Source organism: Athene noctua, chromosome 2, assembly GCF_965140245.1.
Source record: "Athene noctua chromosome 2, bAthNoc1.hap1.1, whole genome shotgun sequence".
Classification (NCBI taxonomy): domain Eukaryota; kingdom Metazoa; phylum Chordata; class Aves; order Strigiformes; family Strigidae; genus Athene; species Athene noctua.
Window position 1 is genome coordinate 65,634,559 of NC_134038.1, and position 21,877 is coordinate 65,656,435.

At 38.5% G+C, this 21,877-nt stretch overlaps 1 protein-coding gene across 2 annotated transcripts in view; it reads right to left on the bottom strand.

The window, feature by feature from the left end:
* Window positions 1–21,877, bottom strand: part of MBP (myelin basic protein) — a 114,356-nt gene that overhangs the window by 43,201 nt on the left and 49,278 nt on the right. For both annotated transcript variants that reach the window (XM_074899327.1, XM_074899326.1), the window contains exon 3: window positions 14,776–14,866. In XM_074899327.1, the coding sequence (XP_074755428.1) occupies window positions 14,776–14,866 (91 nt within the window). The remainder of the gene's footprint in view (window positions 1–14,775; window positions 14,867–21,877) is intronic.

Sequence of the window (21,877 nt, forward strand, 5' to 3'; positions counted from 1 at the left end):
AATCATAATAAATTAAGAACTGTCCATTTCAATGTACAAGGGCTTTGTGATTTATGTGCTTCAGGATGCAAATACTTCAGCGGCATTTTCACAACAGAAGTATCTTTTTTCCCCACTGGCAAAATTTTTACTTTAAAATTGCTGTTATCTAAGCAACTACAAATAAACCCCCTCTGTCTAGCAAGCAGATTAGAGACAGTGGGTCGGATTCCAATATCAACTGAAATCTAGAATCCTGTTATTTGTAAAACAAATGAACCATTCAGTGATGATAGTATTTTAAATTCTGGAAAGTGTGACCAACTTGTAACAGAATTTACCTAGAATTGTACTTATAATTTATTTTGCTATTTGGAAAAATATTACACTTCTATGGATTCTGACTCTGTATATCTTAGGCCCAAAATCTGGTTAAAGACAACCAGGACTTTTATCAGAAAAGAGTATATTTTGTTTAGATGAAACTTTCCAGAGAAACTTTCTTTTTCAAGGAAGTCTTGCTGCAGATGATGTTTCAAAAATCTTGATTAGAATTTGTTATTATAGCAGAATGGCCACAACAGCCCTGAGCAGTGCTATTAACCCAGGTCATCTCACCAGTATTCATCTGTGCAAGGCTGGAATATTTGCTGTCATGTGGCTTGCAGCATCTCACATGCAGCGTGTATCCTGTCAGCTTGTTACAAGTAAGGAAGGGCATTTGTCTTTTTAAAAATCAAAAAAGAAAAACCTAAGTAACTTTAAAATTGACCCTTACATATGGACTTTTTTCTTTCCTCCCTTTTCTGATGTTCAGGGATGCAAGAAGAGAGATGGACTGGCTAATACTGTGTAGTATGATTGTAGTAACATCCAGGTTGATAATCAAGATGCTTGCCAGAAGCAGAACTCTGGGTGTTTGTGGGCAGAGTAGCTGCTAGAAAGCAGCTGAGGTAGATTTGACCCCTAGCAGTAAAGGAAGACCATGAAGAGGGAAAAGGAATAAGGAAGAAAGGGAAGAAACCAGACAGACGGAAGGATGCAAATGCAGCTGAAGAAGGTCTGGCAGAAAGAAATGGATCAGTAGATGAGAAGAAAATATGGGAAGAAAAGCACAGGGAAAACACTGGTGATAAGCAAAACCGGACAACAGTAGTAAAATAGCACAGTCACACACTGGGAATAAGTCACAGTAACTACGAAGAACACTAGGTTGGAGAAATGACCCAGAGCATAAGAAAATCACAGTCGGTGGTACAGGTTCTGTTTATACCAGGAGGATTTTTAAACTGATTAATGCAAAGCAGGAAGGCCAGAAAATGGATTGAAAAAAACCAAGCACCAGGTAGGTGACATATTTGCAAAAACCTATGGGTTAATATGCAAAAAAAAAATCTTCAAACACTTATTTATGCTGCAGCCTATTCCACTAATACCAGGAATTTGGCAACAGATTAAGTTGCATTCCTTGACTGCCAAAGTGGTTTAATTTGTAATCATAACAACAAGGTAACGTAGAAACTGACTTTTCTCTTCTGAAAGAAATCATGGCAGTCACTGATTCTATTGTGCTTTGTTGTTGCATAATTGTTAAAGAAATGCTTTCCGATGCCCTGTGAGAGGGGGTACTATCTCGAAAGCTCAAAGGGATTGTTCATTTGATCACTAAGCACAGTGTTATTCTAACCACTCATGCACGCAGAGAATGCCTCTATTCTTATGTTCCCCTGAGAGCTGAGATCATCTGAGATATGTCGGCTATCACATATAAAGCCCGAGGTAGAACTGCTGGCAGGACATTTTAAGTGAAGGATTTTCACCGACTTGGGATTTCTCTTCTGCATTTATGGATGACAGTTGAATTTGCTGACCATCAGGGTAAGTCAGAAGGTGTAAGTATATGAGCAAACATTTACCTAAGGATTTCAAGCTTGAGAGCTTGTGTGTCAAATGGTGAAGCAGTTTTAAGAATGAAAGAGTAGATACAGATGTGTTTCTAACGCCAAATCCATCTGGCTCTCCCCAAAGCCACAGGAAGAAACCTGCCAGTGCATTTGATCCACGGCTCTTAGTACTAGCAGATACTAACACACAATACAAAGAAACCCCAAACCCACTCAAATACAATGAAAACCCCTACACTGACAAACCCAAACACTAGGCTAAAAAGCTGCACACAAAGGTAATGTAACTGACAAAGAACAAGTTTACTCTATGCTGTCCCGTCCTACCATCTCGTAAGAATATGTATTTTTATTTCTGAACTCTTCAAATTTGTTTTACAATATTCCACTCAAGTCACTAATATAGTCTTGTGATGCACTTTAATGATTCTTGAATTGTTTCGTTGAAAACATTAAGTTGCTTACCAGTAATCTCAAAAATTAAATGCCCAGACTCTTGTCCATATGAGTATTAATAAAAAACAAACCAACCCACCTCTGATTCATGCCACTTTAGCACAAGCAGCATATAGGCAAGAATTCAAATTGGTATGATGTGCTAAAATCTATAGAAGACTGATCCACTTTCCAGCTCACACTCAAGACAAGAAAAACTGCTTATGCACCTCCACTGTGTGCACATCACTGTTCTCTGAATTAGCATAGAAACCAGCCTAGACCCCACTAGGAACTAAAAACATGCATCTACAGCGCATGAAAAGACACGAATATGCCTTATCAAATTCCTCCCCCTAATCTGAGTTATACTTTTTTTCCACTCCCCTCTGGGGAAAACACTGCTTACTAGCATGACTCCTTATTTTTGTGAATAAATAACATTCTTAAAATAAATGCAGTATTGTATCCACAATATTTTAAGGAGGTCTGAAGGATTCTAAAAACCTAAACTTCATGCAAACTGCAATTTTCAGAAAAATGTGACCTCATTAAAAAAACCTACAATCAAAAAATGTTTTACCCAGATGAAAATGTCATTATCTTATACAGATATTTTTTCTTTTAACATTATAGGTCAAAAAAAATTACACCTTTCCAATATTCTGACTGAGAACTCCAAATTAAACCTCTTTTTATTCTCTAAATTAAAAAGCAAATAAAACACCTAAATAAAACCATCATAAGGATCAAATATTTATATACTTCCTCGAGAAGAAATCTGTTAAATTAAAGGGTTTATATTTTTATTTAAATCAGAATATTTGAATTATGAATCTGGCCCTTAAAATTCAAGTCTTTATATTGCAGTGGTGCATCACGATGTCAACATAATCATACTCATATAGATGGTGGAGAAAATGCTCTAATTTTAAATAGTTCCCTATGTCCAACTAGCTTATATTCAGCCTTTTCACACACTTCATTCCTGATAAAAAACATGATTATGGTAGTCTGAAAAACATGGGGAGTTGACTAGAAAAGTCAGATACTTGTGTAAGTCAGCAGCAATTTATTATAAAGACATTGAGAGTCATAATGCCTAGCCAAAGCAGTGTGCAATTTTGAGTAACATGCTCATTTCAAGACATTCACTTCTGTTTTCTTGAGGGGGCAGCTCTCCAGGCTTTTTCTTGTTTTCTATAGGAATCTTGAAAATAACTTGCAAGAATATTGAGATTCAGAAATCCTACAATAGGTACCTTAACTTTAGGTAGAGCTAAAAAGGGTCCTTTTACATGAGAACTAAGGAAATACACTATAAAAGTCCTCGTATTTTCACTGCAGGAGACCTTAGTAATCAGCATTTTGTTAAAAAAAAAAAAAAAAAAAGCAGCTGGGAAATGTGTAACTCAGAAACTAATAAGACACTGTGGCTCTAACTCTGTCCAGAGCAGAAATGACATGTAGAGAGGGTGCCAATGAAGCGCAATAGAATATTTAATCAAATTTAAATAGAATAAACTGTGCTGTTGTGATTCTGCTACTGAGTTTTCCCAAGCAGCACAGGCTTTATTGTGGAACTGCAGTTCATCTGCAAATACTAGAGAAATTTGATTCTTGTATTATACTACAGTTAGAGAGCAACAAACTGCTTGGTGCAAAAGTAGTTTGACTGTCAGAGGAAGTAGGTACTTTGAGAAACGGGAATCAGCTGTAATGGGTGCAGAGCAACTGTCTTAGTCTTCCCATTAGGTCAGTAGATCAACAGGCTTAATGAGGTCCTAGTCCTCGAGTGGGTGCTTCTGCAGTATGAATAACAACGAAATAATGCTAGAAATGAGTCTGCATTTGGATTATGGTACTTCATAATAGAGGAAAAAAAGCCATGTGCACCATGAAAATAACAAGAGCAGTTAAAAAGGAAAAAGGAAAATTCCAAGGGCATGCATTTGAGTGTCTCACCTCCTGGGCTTCTCACTTTCAGAAAATCCTATTAATTAGGTTCAATCCCACAGATCTCTTCAATCCACATCCTGAAAACCGGCCACTAAATACAAATTACCACAATCATGTGAGCACTGATTTTGAAATAGAAGCCAGATTTATTGTTGCTGGCATATGGAAACAGAGGTATCACCTCTCTGCTGGAACCCAGGGGGATTTGTCACAGAGGGAAAAGGGGAAAACAGTTATTTTGCTCAATCTTCTGACTACAACTTTAAGCCCAGATCCACCTAAATATCTATGTCAAAATCTGGATTGTTATTTCAAAGTGTTAAAATGTATTCCTAATTCTGCTGAAATCTAGGGAAATTCCTCTGTTTAGTTTCATTTTTCATTGTCCCTTTGTAGGCTGTGCAGGTCAAAATGATGTTGGCTAGCCACTGATCCCTCACAGTGAGGGCAGAGTAAACTGGTGGAAAAAGAAAAAGGTTCAGGGGTCTTGACTGTTTTTGGTTGAGGGTTTTATTTCAGCATGGATCTTGAAACAAATTTGGTTTCAGATCTTCATACTGGAATTATATATTTTGAAACAGAGCACTAAAATTATTTCAAGAAATTTTGGCAAATAAACTGAAATAAGTAAACTTTCAGAATTCATATATAATGCTGAGTAAGGGATTCAGACTGTAATTAGGCTTGCTGTATAATTGCTATCCACATATCTTAAGCTTTCCAGTTCATCCTATTTTGTAATAAATTTCCTGTGTTGACAAATACAGAAGGAATGTAATACCATAGCAATAAAATCTGGAGACCAAACAAGAGGGTCTTGTGGTCATTTTAAGGACCAAGATTGAACATGACACACAAAACAAAGGTCAGACTGAAAGAAAGTAAAAGGTAACAGTAACGCTACTAATGTGGCAAAGTCCTGCTCACGCCATAACCTTACTTTACAGAAAGGAAATACTGGAGCATTTTAGACCTGATGAACAGGTGAAGCAGCAGGAGGCAAAAAAAGCATCATGTCTAGAACTAATCCTGCCTGAAAAGGCTTTGCAAAGAATTAAGTCCACTCAACAATGAATGTCAGAACGGCAATTAAAACTTAGACCTTCAGTTCAGGAATGAGATTTTTTACTTCTCCTATTAAGCTTTGAGTTGCAAGACATCTGCAGATGCGAAAATGGAAATGTCTTTCTGCCTGAAGCTGCCCCAGCGGCGTGCAGGACGCCTGATGTGATAGATGGCTTCCTCAAGCCTGCTAGCCGAGCCAAGGACTTCACATACCACAGACCTACGATCAGCATCTTCCTTGGTAGGAACTCGGGCATAACCACCGCACAGCTCTGTTGAAACCAGTAGTTCCTGTGCTGAAAAAGCAGGAGGTCCTGCATAGATAAATCAAGGCAAACAGAGTCACCACATCCTGGTAAACATTTAGGGAAGCCCACTTATTTCAAGGAAGGAATAATTTGTCAAATGTTATGTATCTATTTTAGAAGCATCAATATTTTTATTTTGTCTCCATTGAGCTCTGTGAAACAAAGTCTATTTATGGTAACATTGTGTAGTGGCTTGCTTAGGTGTCCAAAACTTTTGTTTCAAGAGCATATTCAATCACTTTTCCACAAGAAAAAGTTAAAAACAAAATCTTATTACAGATCTTCCAGAACAGAAATGAGAACTCTTCGGAATTTCTTTTATCTGCAGCCAGTTTCTATTGAAGGCACCTGAGATAAACAAAGATTTAGAAGTATTTTTGCAACAGCATCCATACATGTGTTTGTGTAAACAACGGAGTTTAGACTTTAAGACACTGATTTCTGCTGCAACGCCCGCTGTCAGCACTACCAGGGATGTTGTTAGTTTTCCATGGTTAATATCACACACAGTAGAAATTTTAAGATGCTACAGCAAGAAGGATCAAAAAGGAAAAAAAAAAAAAATCACAGTGGATAACAGCAACTACAAGTCACTCAGACTAATTTAAAGTTCCTGTTTTGATGGAGATACTTTGTACACAGTAGAAAAATGGTTCCTTCTAATTAAGTGGGAATATTAAAAGGCCTAGAGAAAGCCAAGCTTTTCATTGGCAGCAGGGAAGGGAAGCATAGGGAAGGCTCTGGAGAGGGAGCCTGCTCTGAACAGCACTGAAAATAAAGAGCAGCATTATCATGGCTGTTCTCTGCTCCTCGCAAGGCTCGTAAGCGACTGCAGTCTTGTCGCCACCAGGATGTTTCTGTACAAGTACCAGTGTGTGCACACCAGTAAATACTAGTCCTTTTCAATTCTATTTTCCTCATCAAAACCAGATATCTCAGATGTGAATTTCTGCTCTGTGCCTCCTTGTCAGCACTTAAAGGGGCACTGTCACACCCATAAAATCAAACTATTGCACAAGTGCTACCAAGCTATGTACTCGCAGGAGTTCAGCCAAACCACAGTCAGCCTTCTTGAACAAACGTGTAACAGAAAGCCACAGCTTCAAGTATGGGTTGGATTTGCTGCCTGACATGGTAATGGAGCCCTGGAGTTTCACAGAGCTCCAGGGTACAGAGATGGGAGTGCCAAGGGGAAGCCAACAGATGCCAAGTCCTGCAAATCTCATTCACTCATTCAAAAGCTCTGCATTCTTTCTTGCTTTCACTCTCCACCACCATTAGATTCAGTTTTAGGCTTGCGGACACAGTTGCAAATGTCATACATTTGGCTGAAGCACAATTTAGATTAACTCAGCATAGAAATAAAAATATTTTGTGAGGGTCACCACCAAAACAGTTTGCATGGGGTGTTTACAATATGCTGTCATTCTCTACTTTCATAACCCTTTCACAATGGGCTTATTACTGTCTGGCTTTCCCTTACAGAGCTACAGCTATCACATACCAAGTCTGATACTTTTGCAGAAAAACTGTTGCTGGATGAACAGATGCAGCTACAATGCCTCTCTTGCCGCCCTTCCACACTCTTTGGGCAACAACTTGAACGTAAGAAAATCCACACGCCTTTTCATACTCCAGTTCACCCTTTTAATGCTGGAAGGACAGATTGATAGATTCTTGATTTTTAAGATCAACTCACTATCTTTATAGTTTTGCCAAAGTCAATAGAGCTAAGTACAATATTGCCAATGGATGAGGCTTAAATGGGGGTGTGAGTGCGAAGTACCACTAAGAAATCCAAGCCAGAATTTCTTAGGCCCATCTGATCCTGACAAGGAATTGAAATTTCACCCAATCCACAGCACATGCATGGGAAACAACAACTTAATACTGACCTACTGTGTTTATGAGGGCAAGACGTTTACCTCTGTATCCCCTTTATTGCCTGGTTTCTATCTTCTGCATTCAGGTAAAAAAAAAATCTGGGTTAGGATCTCTCTCATGACATGTGCTATGGGCAGCCTAATGGAGCCCAGTCACACAATCAGAGATAAATATGGGGGCGAGACCATCAACCAAGTGCCTCTTTTTAACCAGGGTAACTGACCATTGGAAGCCTGAGGAGAATCCACAGTTTCTATACAGTCCTTGCAATAGGACACTATTCTGGCTCCAATCAGGTATTATGGATTTGATCCAGGTATTACCCAATGAAATTCTGTAATTATTATTATGCAAAAAGCCAAAGTAGGTGGCTTGCCTTTTTTTTTTTTTTTAAGATGCAAAAGAATTATCAATCTCAGCTGGTGTTTCCGTATTCTCCTCATAGACTGTACAAAATCTCATTCTGGTTCTCTTCTAGCCATTGCATTAAAGAGTGAGTCACATGGTAATTAAACTTTAATGACAACATCTGTTTCAGCTAACATGACAAGAGTGGTTGGCCCACGGAGGACTATTCTGCTTCTTATTTCACTCAAACCAGAACTGAGCACTTATTCAGCCTCAATAAAACTGGAAATGGGACAACAACAACATCCCAGCTACTTTCCCCAAAATAAAGATTTTTCCAAAGCATTTTGAATTCATTTACAGACAAAATCATGCCTTAACCAAACTGGATGGTACATAAAGATCAGTGATAGAGAACACTAAGGACTCTGTTTCTTCTGTGCAAACAGAATAGTCCCTTGGGCTGCAGCTTGCTAACAGGACAAAGACAACAAAATACACTGGGAAATGAGTAACCTTTTTCATGGCTAGCTAATTAGCCAAAGGCCTCATATCGCTACCCAGCAACATGTGACACTAGACCACCCTTGGCCATCCTCACTTTTACAATCAGCTACAATGTGTGCTCTGGATAACAATAGGATGGTAAATGACTATTGTGCTTCCCTCCATCTCCCTACAGACTCACTCTTACTGAATAAACAAGGGGGAAAAAAAAATAAAAATCAGCAGATCCTGTACACTGTACAGCAAGCATTAAAATAATAAGACATTTATTATACTGTTATTGTGCTGATTAATTACAGCAAGCACAGCTCACCAGCCCTGCACTGCTAAAAATGCAGCAGGCATCACTGGCTCAGGTCCACGTCTACGCTAACGAATCTAGTAGCTCCAGTCGCTATAAAAGAAGAAAAACCCAAACCTCTGTTATGCATGTAGCTTGCACATGGTACAGATGATAAAAAAAGAAAAATCCTACAGATCAGACTTGTTAAAATGCCCTTAAGTGTTTGTGCACTAATTTTGTGGCAAACATCTGTGCCATGTTAAAAGTAATCTTAAAGGCTCAGATGCTGCTGTATAGCAGTACATTAAATATAACGGCATATTAAATAGTTAGATGTCCAAGAGCTCTGTTACTGTTGAAAGCATCAGATAGCTGCCAGAAGAAAAGGTTTGAATGCTACTGTTAAAAAAAATAAATCTGTAAGAACGAGCCATAATCATATCAACCACAGAATTAACATTAAAAAAGCAAGTATGTGTACTTTAGAAAAAGTTTCAAACCCTAATATAACAAAAAATCCCATTAGCTGGCCAACGGCTGCCTCTGAAATCCTGTGGGTCTCTTTCCACCACAGCAGTTCTCTAGTCTTCACTGGAAGACTACTTCTTGGGCTTCTCTTGCCCATACGTAAGCTACACATAGTTTGCAAAAAGCATTTTACGATATGTAAGATCTTGCAAGAAGGGAGTTTCAGCCCTTTCCCTGGGCAGGCGGAAATAAACCCAAAAACCAAAAAATGCTTTAGGTGGGCATAGTACCTTTGAGATCCAACAACTGCACGAAAAATGCCAAGCATCGTTTTATTAAAACATAAATCTCTTCTTTCCATCTCAGAAAGTTAATGCAGTCTTGCCACTGTAATTTTTATAAACCAGTGGTCTCTGGATGGAAGCAGACAGGCCAAGTCTTGCAAGAAACAGGCAAAAAGAAAGATATGGTAAAAGAAAGTGGAAATGTGTGGACAGTTAGAAAAACAGAATCATCACTTAGCTGATAATGAAAAACTACAGGAGACTAAATTCCCACATTTACCTCTCATGCAAGAGGGAATAATTGCACTGTGGTAATAACATCTATTTTAGGACAATTTGCTGTCTCAACAGATTGATGTTTTTGTGTAAGCTTGCCATTATTTTGCATTAAAGTCATAGCTTGTGTGTCACAATTGATTTTGTTTACAAAGAGAGAAGCTTCCCAGTAAGAAGGTCACTGAACTATAATAACCCTCAGCTTTTAGCAAGCTCCTGATGCATCGGGACCCTTCTGATAAAGGCACTGTGCAGCAAGGAGCTGTTACCTGCCTTCCAGCTCCTCCTTTTGCATTCTGCCCCCTCCCTTTTTCAAATTGGAATCAAAAAGCAAAAATGGATACGAGAGTGAAATCCTTACAGATATAACACACAATCAGATATATTCCCACCTTGTAAGTATATTCTGTGCAACCACTCGTTAATTTGTAAGATAATGACACTTCTTGACTATTTCAGGAGAATAGGTTTTATATACCATCATTAAATCCCTATCTGAACAAAAAAACTTCAAAACCGGATATCCAATACATAACATTCAAAAATTCCTAGGTGTGGATGCAGTGGGACTGCAGCAACTTACAGCTACCCTTGCTCTACCATGTTAGGGGAGGCCAACGGTGAGTGTGACTACATCTGTCAAACCATTACTGATGGAAATCTCGTGGAGACAGAAGTTCTTCAACCTGCATAGGGCTGTACAACTATCCATAGGATATTCTGCGTCAGCATAAGGAACGGGCGTCAGCATAAGGAATGAGTCGGGATCAGTCAGGGTCGCCATGGAATTTGCTGAGTGTATGGTTTCTAGCTACATCTCTGAGCTCTGCATACAAAAAGATACCTTAGGATGTACCCAATATCGCAATTAGAAACGTCAGAATGATGAATGGTGGTGTATTCAGTGTCACTTTGCCACACTCGGAACAGCACTTATCTCTTGCCGAAGTGAAAAAAAAAAAAATGCTCTACAATTCTGATCTTTTAGAGAAAAAAAAAAAAAAGAGTTCATTTTGCCTTTGTTGTAAAAACAAAACACACACAAAAACCCACCAAACCCAAACAACAAGAGAAAAACCAAAAACCCCACAGTACAATTCCAGCCACATAGCACAGATCACTGGAAAGCACTATGCCATGAAGAACCATGGCCAGATCCACAGATGCAATTCTTGACCTGATTTACTAGAAATTAAGCTTTTCTGTTTGAGAAGATTAAGACTTACTGTATCTTGAACAGTTAGTACCTTGACTTTTCATTGCTATCAGAAAGGGGAATATACTGTCAACATATTACAGTTCACTCATGGAGAAAATTCTTCTTTACTTGTAATTTAATGCTAGTTCAACCCTATGAAAAAAAACCCCACCAAGCATCAATAAAAATCTGCATTTGTCCTTTTCCCAGTTAATGCAATGTGGGATTGCACCAAAGGAAGACCTAATCCTCCCAGTAGTCAGAATGACAGGCAGTTTGTCCTCTTGCTTTTGCCTCACAGTTGTAGAGTAGCAGTAGATTTAATAAACTTCTGAAAATCATCTCTGAAAGTAATACCAGCAGTCAACTCCTAATCCATTTCTTTAAATACATGGCACTCTACCCGGCAATTTTTTTCTTTCTTGCACTGAGATGTCATTCAGGATACTTTTCTGACTCCATACTGCTTGCAACAGAGACCATGTTGACTACGTGCAAATTCAAAAGAAATTTGTTGCAAGCAAGACATTCTAGTTCCACATCACAGATGCATATTCAGTATATATCAGACAACAGAACTCTGTTGGGTGTCACAAGAAAATCCTTTCAACGGACAAACAAAACTAACTCTTGTTAATTCAGAATTTCATAGCTATAAATACCATTACTGTACAGACTACATTTCTCTCCCATATCCTTACCCTTTTGCTCCATTTCTCCACTCTATCTTCTCATATAAGAAGTTCATCGCCTTTGAGAATTAGCTCTCTGAAACACAAGCCATACCTGACTTGTTTGCTTCATAAAACAGCTGGTAGTGGATCAATCCTTCCTTGTATGTACAGAGAATGTTATTGGGTCTAGGAGACTTGAAAGAGATATCTGCACTTAGTTCTTTAGCACCACGATATCTTCAATCAATAATAACATGCTTGCCTCCAAAACTGTACCCAACTGATAGGGACTGCAGAAACCACAGTTAGAAGCAAGTATTTCCAAAAGAAATATTGCTGTATTCAAACTGTATAACAGTCTCTAGCAATTGCATCTATTCTATCCTGTCCACATATAGAAGTTTCTCTGCTCCTGAAAAAAAAAATCATACTGTCACCTGGTCTAAGACAATATTAACCTTGGAGAAGGGGGAGACAAGAGCAAAGCAGAGATTTCTGTCTCCTTTGTTAAAGAGCCTTTGACCTGGCAGCCCAGGCACTCTGGTGCCTGCCAGGGACTGGCAGTTGCTGCCACCGGGCGGCTCATTGAAGAGGGACAGCCAGGGCTTTCAGGGGGACTCCTCTGAGCATCCGCAGCACACCCACACACCAGGACAGAAAAGGCATGCAACAGACAAGGGGTGCTGCCCCCCTTTCTGAAGGGGGCTCAGTGGCAGCGTCAGGCAGGAGTTAACTTCTCTGCTGCCTGTGTTAACCTTTCTGTAGGGGGTGGCATTGTCCAGAGAAAGCTGGGGAAAGAGATCTTTGTGAAAAATAAACATATAAGGCACAGAAGACAGCGATCTGTGTGAAAAGGGAAGGCTGTGCTGCACCCGCTCAAAGAGGCTGGAGGCTATTTAAAATTCTTCAGAAGAGGGATTCTAGTCAAAGCTGAAGCTATAAATTAACCAACTCCTGGTGCATACTTGATGCTCATTATAATTAGCATCACTGGAGAAAAAGAAAGGAGAAAGAAATGAGGGATAGCTTGAAATAGATCAAGCCAGAGGGAGAATAACTGAGCAGGGTCTGTAATCTAATCATTTAAGTCATGGGACAACAAATAACTCACCTAGGGAAAACCGTTTCAAGCTTATAATTCATCCCCTATGAGATGGATTTGAACATCTTAAGAAATTGCCCAGAACAGCAGGGAAAGGCAGCATCATTCTGAGAGACATAAAACTTGTATCTGCCCAAATCTTCTTCCTGACTCTCAGGGAATTTCACACTAAAGTGGTTTCATTTGCACCTTCAGTCCACTTTGATTTCCTCACTTGACCACGGTGAAAAAGACTCCATTTGCACCACAATGCCTTTTTTTTCCCCCCCAATTTGTTCCCATCTTAACAACAACAAAGAAACCAGACTTTCATTTGTAAAATGGTTCATATAAGATGCTATAGTCTGAGTTTTGGAGTCAGAAATTTTCCTCCTTGTAGTGCCAAGTTATCAAAGGTTGGTCATTGGCTTATTTTACAAAAGCAGTTCAGTTCACAGATTTGGAAGATGGAACTATTTAGCAATTTGTTAGTAAATCATTAGCTTTAAAGAACATGTAGTAAAGTGCTCATCTACCTTCTTAAATTAGTAAACTTATTTGTAGTGAGGGTATGGATTACTGGATGGTGAGTTTAAGCCTACCTACAGTGAACTTCATGGTGTTTAATTACCATTTTTAAGTTTGCAGTCCCCATATGGACCACAGGCTTGTGTAACTACTGGTTTAGTTCACTGGTACATGAGGCTAGTGATCAGAATAGAAAGAAGGTTTAAAAGCCTGAGATTTTGCTGTTAGGAAGAAGCAGATGGAGGTCTCCTTGCTTTGATGTCTCCATCGTTCTCACACAGAGATAAGAAGAGATCGGAATTGAGAAAGGGCACAGTCTGAGACGCACATTACACAGTGCCATGGGCGTCTATAACCAGTAATGCTGGATCTACTGCAAATAACTGGTGGAGCAGATGTAGAGGAAATGAGGTAATAACCTCACCACTGAATTAATAAAGTTGAAACATAGTTAAGTCCACTTGTGGATTCCTCAGACACTGGCATCATATGATCAGTGTTGGAAACATTCATACCAGGAATTCATACTCACATGCCAGTCACACTACATTATCTCACTGAGGAAAGCTGATTTTAAACTAAACCAGTTTAAATGGTCACAAGCAATGTTTCCATAGACAGTAAGAAAGATTTAATTACTCGTGCTCCATTCTTTTTGTACATTGAAAGAAAAAAAATGCCTCACTGTATTTAAAAATATTTGACTCACCCAAAAGTTTTCAAGCTAGTCAGCCTTAATAAAACCCACGTGATTCCTGCAGATCTTGCGTTTCCATTGCAGAACATAATGGAGGTAAATACTACACCAACTGATAAAACCGTCAGCCTCGCCCTCACTTCTCCTGCATTAACGTTAGATTACTGCTTTTTTATTTCAGTTCTACTAGCATAAAATGAACATAAAGTTAGAACAATAAAGTTTCCCTGGCTCTTTTCCAAATCTTAAGGCAGAAGAAAAGGCTAAATACAGCTTTCTGTTCAAATAATAAAGCTACCAGCAAAACTTACAGGGGGAGCAGGGGGGATTCACAAACTATCAAGAAGAGCTCACCTAAAATCTAGGTCTCCGACTATCCCCAAAAGTCATCTAGTCTATCCTTCTGCCACAAGATGAATTACATTGCATCAGTTTAGACAGCTACTAGTCTAAAGGCCTGCAATGATGAATCTCCACACTTTCCAAATGATGCATCGCAATGCTTTAGTGTTCATTTTAGGATTCCCCTTCCCAACATTTAATCAAATCCTTCTTTCCGCAGCTTAAAGAATCCACTGCTTGTCATATCCATCATGGACAGAGAAAACTTACTTTCCCTCTTATTGCATGCACCTTTAATTTTGTTGCTTGGATTCAATCTTTCTTCTCTGTGGTAATCAACTGCAAATCTTTCTTCAGAGATGATTTATTTTAGACTTTTGATCCCTTTTTGTTTTTTTCTTGGTCCTTTCCTCCACCTTTCCAGGTTTCTGTGGAACTGTATGACGCACACTCAAATGCTATAGAGCACCATTAAGCAGATCACAAGGACTGTGGGAATTTTGTTTTCTGAACTAACAGGTCAAATAACATTTTCCAGTTGTCTGAATAACTCACCAAATACTTCATTATCCTCTGAAGACTGCTGTGTTAGTCTGGCTGCTTTTGGACTCTCTTTAGATGCTTCCTCCACCTTGGTTTCAGCATTCTGTAAAATAAATATTTTTTCAGATTAGGTCTTTTGCTATAGTTATCAACCAGAAACATTCTTCAAACTTTTTAATTATGCAGACATTACATTCTTAATGAATATGGAATCATTAACATAGTGGGGTTTGGTATCTTTACTATGTATATGTGATTTTGCAAAATACTGAGGGAAAATAGTCTCAGAAAACACAGGGTGTTTTTTATAGTCTGTTTTAATCTGACTAGAGTACATAAAATGGAGAGCTGGAGAAGACATCTAAGTAAGAGAGAGATCTTAAAAATCATGACAGACTTGTAAGTTTCCACCTTTCCTCCTCATATTTCTTTTCTTTCTGTTGACATCTTTCATTGCTGACAGTGAACCAAGAGACCAGAAGATAGTGCACAAATATTTCTCTTTACAGAGCAAAGGTGAGTTACGAGATCTTAGGAACAGCCCTCTTCAAGTCTTTAACCAACTGATGTACTTAACTGCTTAAAGCACAAGTACTTCTCTATTTCTGAATCAAATCTTTCCATTAGCTATCTGCTCTTAGACTGGGCCCAGAGATAAGTCAACAGCTTCAGCACTTAAATTGCCAGAAGTCAAAGCATTTCATTCCCTACCTAGAATCGACTAAAGAAAACAACCTGTGAAACACTGAGTTTTAAATATTTATATTGCTACTAAAGGAAATTAACTCATGGTTTTCAAAATGTTTTACTTTGGTACTCAAGAGAAATGTACATGCAAGCTTGCAGCAATGCAGACAGAAAACTGCATATGCAGCCAGCGATAGATATGAAGTGACTGATTCAATATTAAATATTACCAGAAAGAGTTGACTAATAATTGAGGAAGGAAAAAAAAAATATAATATGCCAGGGTTTTTTAAAGGACAGATATTCCTCCATTCAAGTACATGCTCATTCAGAAGACTGTGTAATGTTTTAGAGGAGGTACCTTTGTACAATTTATAAACTTTGACTTACATTTTGAAAATGCTGCTATACAATCTGTGAAAATTACAGTTTCTACCCTCAGAAACATAGAACGTTTCCATACTGTAAGTGGTCTCTTATTTCCCCTTATTAACCATACAGAAGATATAAAATGACAGATAGATTAAGTTTGTCAACCTCCCTGTAGAATACAGAAGTACAAACTCACTGTACATAAACTCAAGAGACTTTGAAGGAAGACAGCAAGCTTTGTCATGAAAAATTAAAGAAAGACCTAGGAAGCCTACTGCTGTCACACAGCAGCGGACAAGAATTAGAGAAAACAGAGAACAGAAAAGAAAGGAGAAACTGTGCTTCAGAGGAGAAACACCTGCAAAAGAGAAAGGATTCTGCACTCCCTTGAGTTAACCGCCTTCAACTCTGAAAAAAGTTGAAGAGGACATCTGCTACAGCAGAGTGAGCCAATGCCAAAGCAAAAAGCCACTAAAAACTGTGCCATTATGGATGAGACAAAATTCATACAATTCAATGATTAAACCAAGTTCAGGGCTTTCCCAGATGAAAGGGACAACTGACCTCCTGATCAGAGCTACCGTAAAGATACTGCTTGTTAGCTCCATTTCCAAATGTATTCCACCATATTTACTCGATGGTAAAGCTGGTGGTGCAGGAAGAGAGGGACAACTCTTCCTCATGTCCTTGCTCCTCTTGGGAAACAGCTGAAAGTCTGTAACCTGCTGCATCAAGAGCAACAGCAACAAAATACTATTCAACAGATACTCAGTGGTATCGATGAAATGGGTTGTCACTCCATATTCTTACTAGGGAGACGTTCACATCCCTTACTTTAAAAACATGGTTTTGGCAGTCTTAGGGAAATTAGAAAGACTGAGCCTTGAGATATTTTGGTTCAAGTTATGTCACTGGAAGGAACTACAGAGCATCTGTGCTGTCTGCTCCCTGGATAAGCCACAATGTTGGTGTTGACAGATGTCAGCTCCAAGATGTTGGTAGGAAAGTTGTGTGATATATCAGCCTAAAGCATGACAGTGCATGGCTGGATGTACATCCACTTGGCATGGCTTCTTATGCAAAACACAGACTTTAAAAAGGTTTTGTTTGCTTTACTATTTGCACTAAAAAATTTACACAACACATTATTACTGGCGTACCTAATATTCCTTTTACCAAAAACAATACAAGAAAAATAACTGCAAAAGAACAACTGATGATCCAGATGCCCCAAAACAAGTTATAGTCTAAACCAGCACTTTCTAAGACAAGATTTAGCCAGTTGCTTTTTTTTTTTTTTTTTCAGTGTCCTAAAAATTCTTAACTGTCTCTATCCTTCCAATCAATTAACAGGAAAAGTGAAACATGTTCCCTTACACTGCCTGAGCTGTGCCAGGAGGGACTTTTTACCTACAGTTACAAAGTACTTGTGGTTAGTTATAAAATAAAGGCCCTTTGTACATAACATAGTAAATGTAACTCTATCTAGCTTTTACTTCAGGCTGAGCACTCTGCAATTTCAGAAGCGATCGGCAAAATAGGTTTATTTTACAGTATCCAAGTTCCCAAGGACTATAGACTACACCTGATTTTAGCATGAAATAAATATTATAGAGACCTAAATTTACAAAAACTTTTTAACTACCTTGTCATTTTTGCATACTAGTTAGGAAGGGCCTGTTTCTTTTCCTTTAATGATAAAACTGGTACTTAATTGCTTCATTTTACAAATGACAGACTAAACAATTATTCATGAAGTGTTATGTCTAAAAGAGAATCCAAGAAATCCAGTGTGAAGCAGAGATTCATATTGTCTGTGCTCTCATTCCTGCCTTTTACAATTTACTATGTTTTCTTATTATGTGCTTTGCTAGCATGTTGAGCTCCATCCCAATGACACAAGTGAAAACAGACTGAAATTTCTTTTACTGACAGAAAAGTGCCACGCTAACATCAAAAGTTCTAACTGTGGCAAGACAACACAGACTGTGAGTGCATGAACTGCTACTTTGGCAGCATAGCCATTTTTCCAGTTCCTTCTCTCATTCTCATTCATTGATTCATTCATTCACTCCTGTCCGTAGCACATCACCTTCCCTTAGCCCACTTAAGCCCACAACACCTAGCAGAGCTGGGGGCATGTTAGCACACTTGATTCCTCCTCTATGCTACATTTCCAAAATTAAAATAAACAACAGATGCCACCTCAAAAGACAGACAAGAGTTTCTAGTGGATAAAATCAGATTTGACTGGCAATAAACCTCCATTTCAGAATAACAGAAAAAGGGTAAATTGTTGCAGGCAATAACAATATTGATAATCTAAACAGTATCCATAGCAGCAGACCATACAACTCTCGACTCTGCTGAAGAATTCTGCAAAATGTTCCTGATCTTCCACTTCTGCAGCGATATTCACCTAAATTCTATCAGACAAAGCTACCTTTTCATTTAATATTCACAAAATGTCTGTATGATATTCAGGTTATAGAATACCTTCGGGACACTATCTATGTTGCCTCTTCTCAGAGCTAAATGATCTTCCAACAGAGTTCCAGGGAAAACAAAATAAGAAAAATCTTTAAATTATGTATATGTGCTCCTTCAAAAACAGGACAGTAACATGATTGAGAGCCATGTATTGATAAGTCCGTCAAATGAATGAACGTTTCTCCAAATACCAAATACTGCTGCAATTGGCAGAACAGGACGCAAGTCATTCTTAACAGTGACCATTTTCTTTGCAACTTTTGTATTCTGCATCCTCAGATTAAGTAATAACAATGATCCTTCCACTCAAACTGGAAAAAGTTCCCTGTTATTTTATTCTCAGAGACCTCCATTAGTCTCAAAGTTTTTAGCTCCCATCACCTGTGAGGAATTTTACACTCACAGCTTAACACAATCAAATAGACAAGATGCTGTGGACAATCCTTATTAACACTAAAAATTCATGGAATGGCAGTTGGCCCTCTTCTCGTGGGCAGAGATCTCTTGGACTTGCACTAACAAGCATGTTCCAACATCTTCCTGAACTCACCCATCAATTCTTCTTAACTGTGGAGATTTTCCAACCCCCTTTGCATTAACACTGAAACTCATACACGTATTAGCAAGCATCAGGCTTCTTGCACAGAACACGAATGGTGAATTTTAACAATGCCATACTGGCTAATTAGGACTCCCCGAGCGAGAGTACTGCCATCATTCAGAATAGGCTTACACCAGACTGAAGCTGGGCTCATGTTATCTCTACACAGCTTCAAGCTCTTGAAAATGTTCCAGGAACTCCCACATCAGTTTCTTCTTCTGTCCCCACCAGTCATGAAAAGGATTCAAATTCTCCCATTAATTTTCAGATAAATAAAACAACTCTTTTAAACAGCAAGATAGTCACAACCATTATCTCCAGTCTTCTGGTATACCTCATATTTTCAGTTTTATTTTCATCTCTAAAGATTCTTTACATCCAGTTGCTAAAATGTAATACTCAAAATATGCAATAACTTTTATATAGAGTAATCATTCTTGTGCATATGTCAAAATCCTATTTAAGATAATGAAAAATGACAGTGATGGAAAGAGAGAGGGCTAGAGTTTTCCAAGGACAGTTTTCTGTTCCTCTCAGCTTCAACAGTATAGTGCTACTGCTGCTAATGTCACAGATGAAGAATTTCAAAAGACATTTCAAACAAAGGGATCCCGTCACTAACCCCCGAGGCAGACATAGGCCCTTTGAAAAAGGTTTGAGATGCCTCAAACACATTATCCTGATCTGAAGAAATGCGTTCAGTCTATTTTAAAACCTTAAGATACTGAGGGGCTGCAGTATAAAACACTGAATTCCAACTCAAAAACTTGCTACATTCCTCATTATCAGTTCCAAACTAATTTGCTATGTGCTTCCCTCCCTTTATGAAAGGCATTTAAAAACTACTGTTTGTGGAGAAGTTCTTACAGATTAGGTTAATAGACAGGACATCTTGCCTTTAAAGCGATTCTGTTTCATTTTGAGAAAAGGTTCCTGACCACACTGGGGTTTTCATATTTCATAACTGAACTAAAATCTCTTCAGCTCAGAATGTAATAAACAGAGACAACTAATGGATCCACAGTATGCTACTAGTCAGCTTTTACTAGTCCATAAGGTATTCCTTCAATGCTGAGGAGGGACATTCACACATGCAGTAGGCAGAAAGCAAGCAATTACATTACTGTGTCCATACCACTGAAGAGAGCCTAAGTGCATTTGGGAGCAAGGACCTAAATAAGTTCATTTCGGAAACAAAACAAACTAAAAATCAGGACAGGCAACTCCGTGCAAGAATCAAGGTTTTCCCATGAATACTGTGAACTGAAAATACCCAACAAACCTGAACTCATGTACCACATACACAGGGGCAGAGGGAGAAGAAAAGCTATGTGAGTGACCTGTTACTCTGTAGGTACTCTAACACACTGTCAGAATCAGGAATTCTCATAAAACATCAAGGAATTTGCAAAACAAGTTAAGACAAGAGACAAAAATATGCTCCGGGTCAGTATTTTCAATTTAAAGCAATAATCCTGTCATGCGTCTTTCACTCTGTGCACATTAATCCTGAAACCGTACACAGGAAACCTGAACATGAATCACATAAAATTCAGACAAGTACAGACAGAGCTATGATTTGCTATTTCCTCTATCAATCCCTCCCTGGTCCTACAGAGCAGAGTAACCACCACCACATCAGCTGTACAAGCAGCGCAGTGGCACACACAGTAAATACCAAATTGTGAAGATCAATTAAGGAACTAAAACCGCACTTGGAAACACGCTGAGTTTTGACAGCCTCCAGAACACTTGACCTGGAACTAATGTTATTAAAGCACATATGCAGCCTGCTTTGAACCCAGGCCATTTTTCTAGAGTGTCACTGCAAACAGCATCTGGCAGCACATTGATGGATGCAGCTCCTGACCTCATGAATCAAAGAGGAAGCATAACAACACTCGATGAACAAAACCAAAAGTAGGTACCTTGGATATCAAGCACAATAGCAAATTCCTTTTACAAAAGGTGTTTAAGCAGATTTCCAGAACACTCTGAAGAGTGACAGCTATCAATACTGATTACTGATATTTTCACAGTCCACTCTTCACCTTTATCCCATCTAGACAGTGTTTGCTAATTTACTTTCCTTTTAGCCACATGCTGAACAAGTACAAATATTTTTTTTTCCCAAGAAAAGGATGTGGTTTAAGTCATAAACACAGTGTTGATGACACAGCCTCAACTCTCAGTGTATCTCCTTAAGGGCTTTATAAATACATTGAATAATGGCAGTGTCTAACCCTAGCAGACTAGTAATTTTCAAATGCCACCACCTGAGGTCCTTCTGAAGGATAATAATAAAAGAAAGTGTACAAAAGCAATCCTGTTTCCTTCTGCTAATGAAACCACTTCTATATTCTAGCATATTGACAAAATCTGAAAAGAGTTCATATAGATATCTGACACACCAGAAAAAGATAAAAAAGGCCATCTACGCATTTGAACACTCAATCTATACTAAAAGCACAACAGAGACACAAAAACTACAAACTAGTTACAGAATGATGCACAACAGTCAAGACAGAAAAACCCCCAAACTATTACCATTTTAAAAAGTGCAAAATAACAATCCACTAGTCAGAGAGAGAAGCTTACAAACACTTGGAGCTTTTTTTTTTTTCAGGCAGAAATTGCCTTTTAACCATTAAACTTCTCATATTGCAGTTTTGTCAGTTTGTAATGAGTAAAAAACAAAATGTTTGCCACTGCCTTAATTATTAGAGATCATCAGCCTTGAATCCTCCTTAGGGGCCTAGACAGGGCTGTCTGTGGCAGTAAACCTGTTGATTTGCTCTTTTTAACCACAGGAAGAGAGAAGAGAGGTAAGAAAGATGGCAGATCTCTATGAGGAGCATAATGCAACAATACAGCACAGCACTCAGCAGCACTACAAACTTGCCTCAAAGCAACACTGAGAGGGTTTTTTGAGGGTGCTGGGCTCTACACGTGTGCGTAATTTTA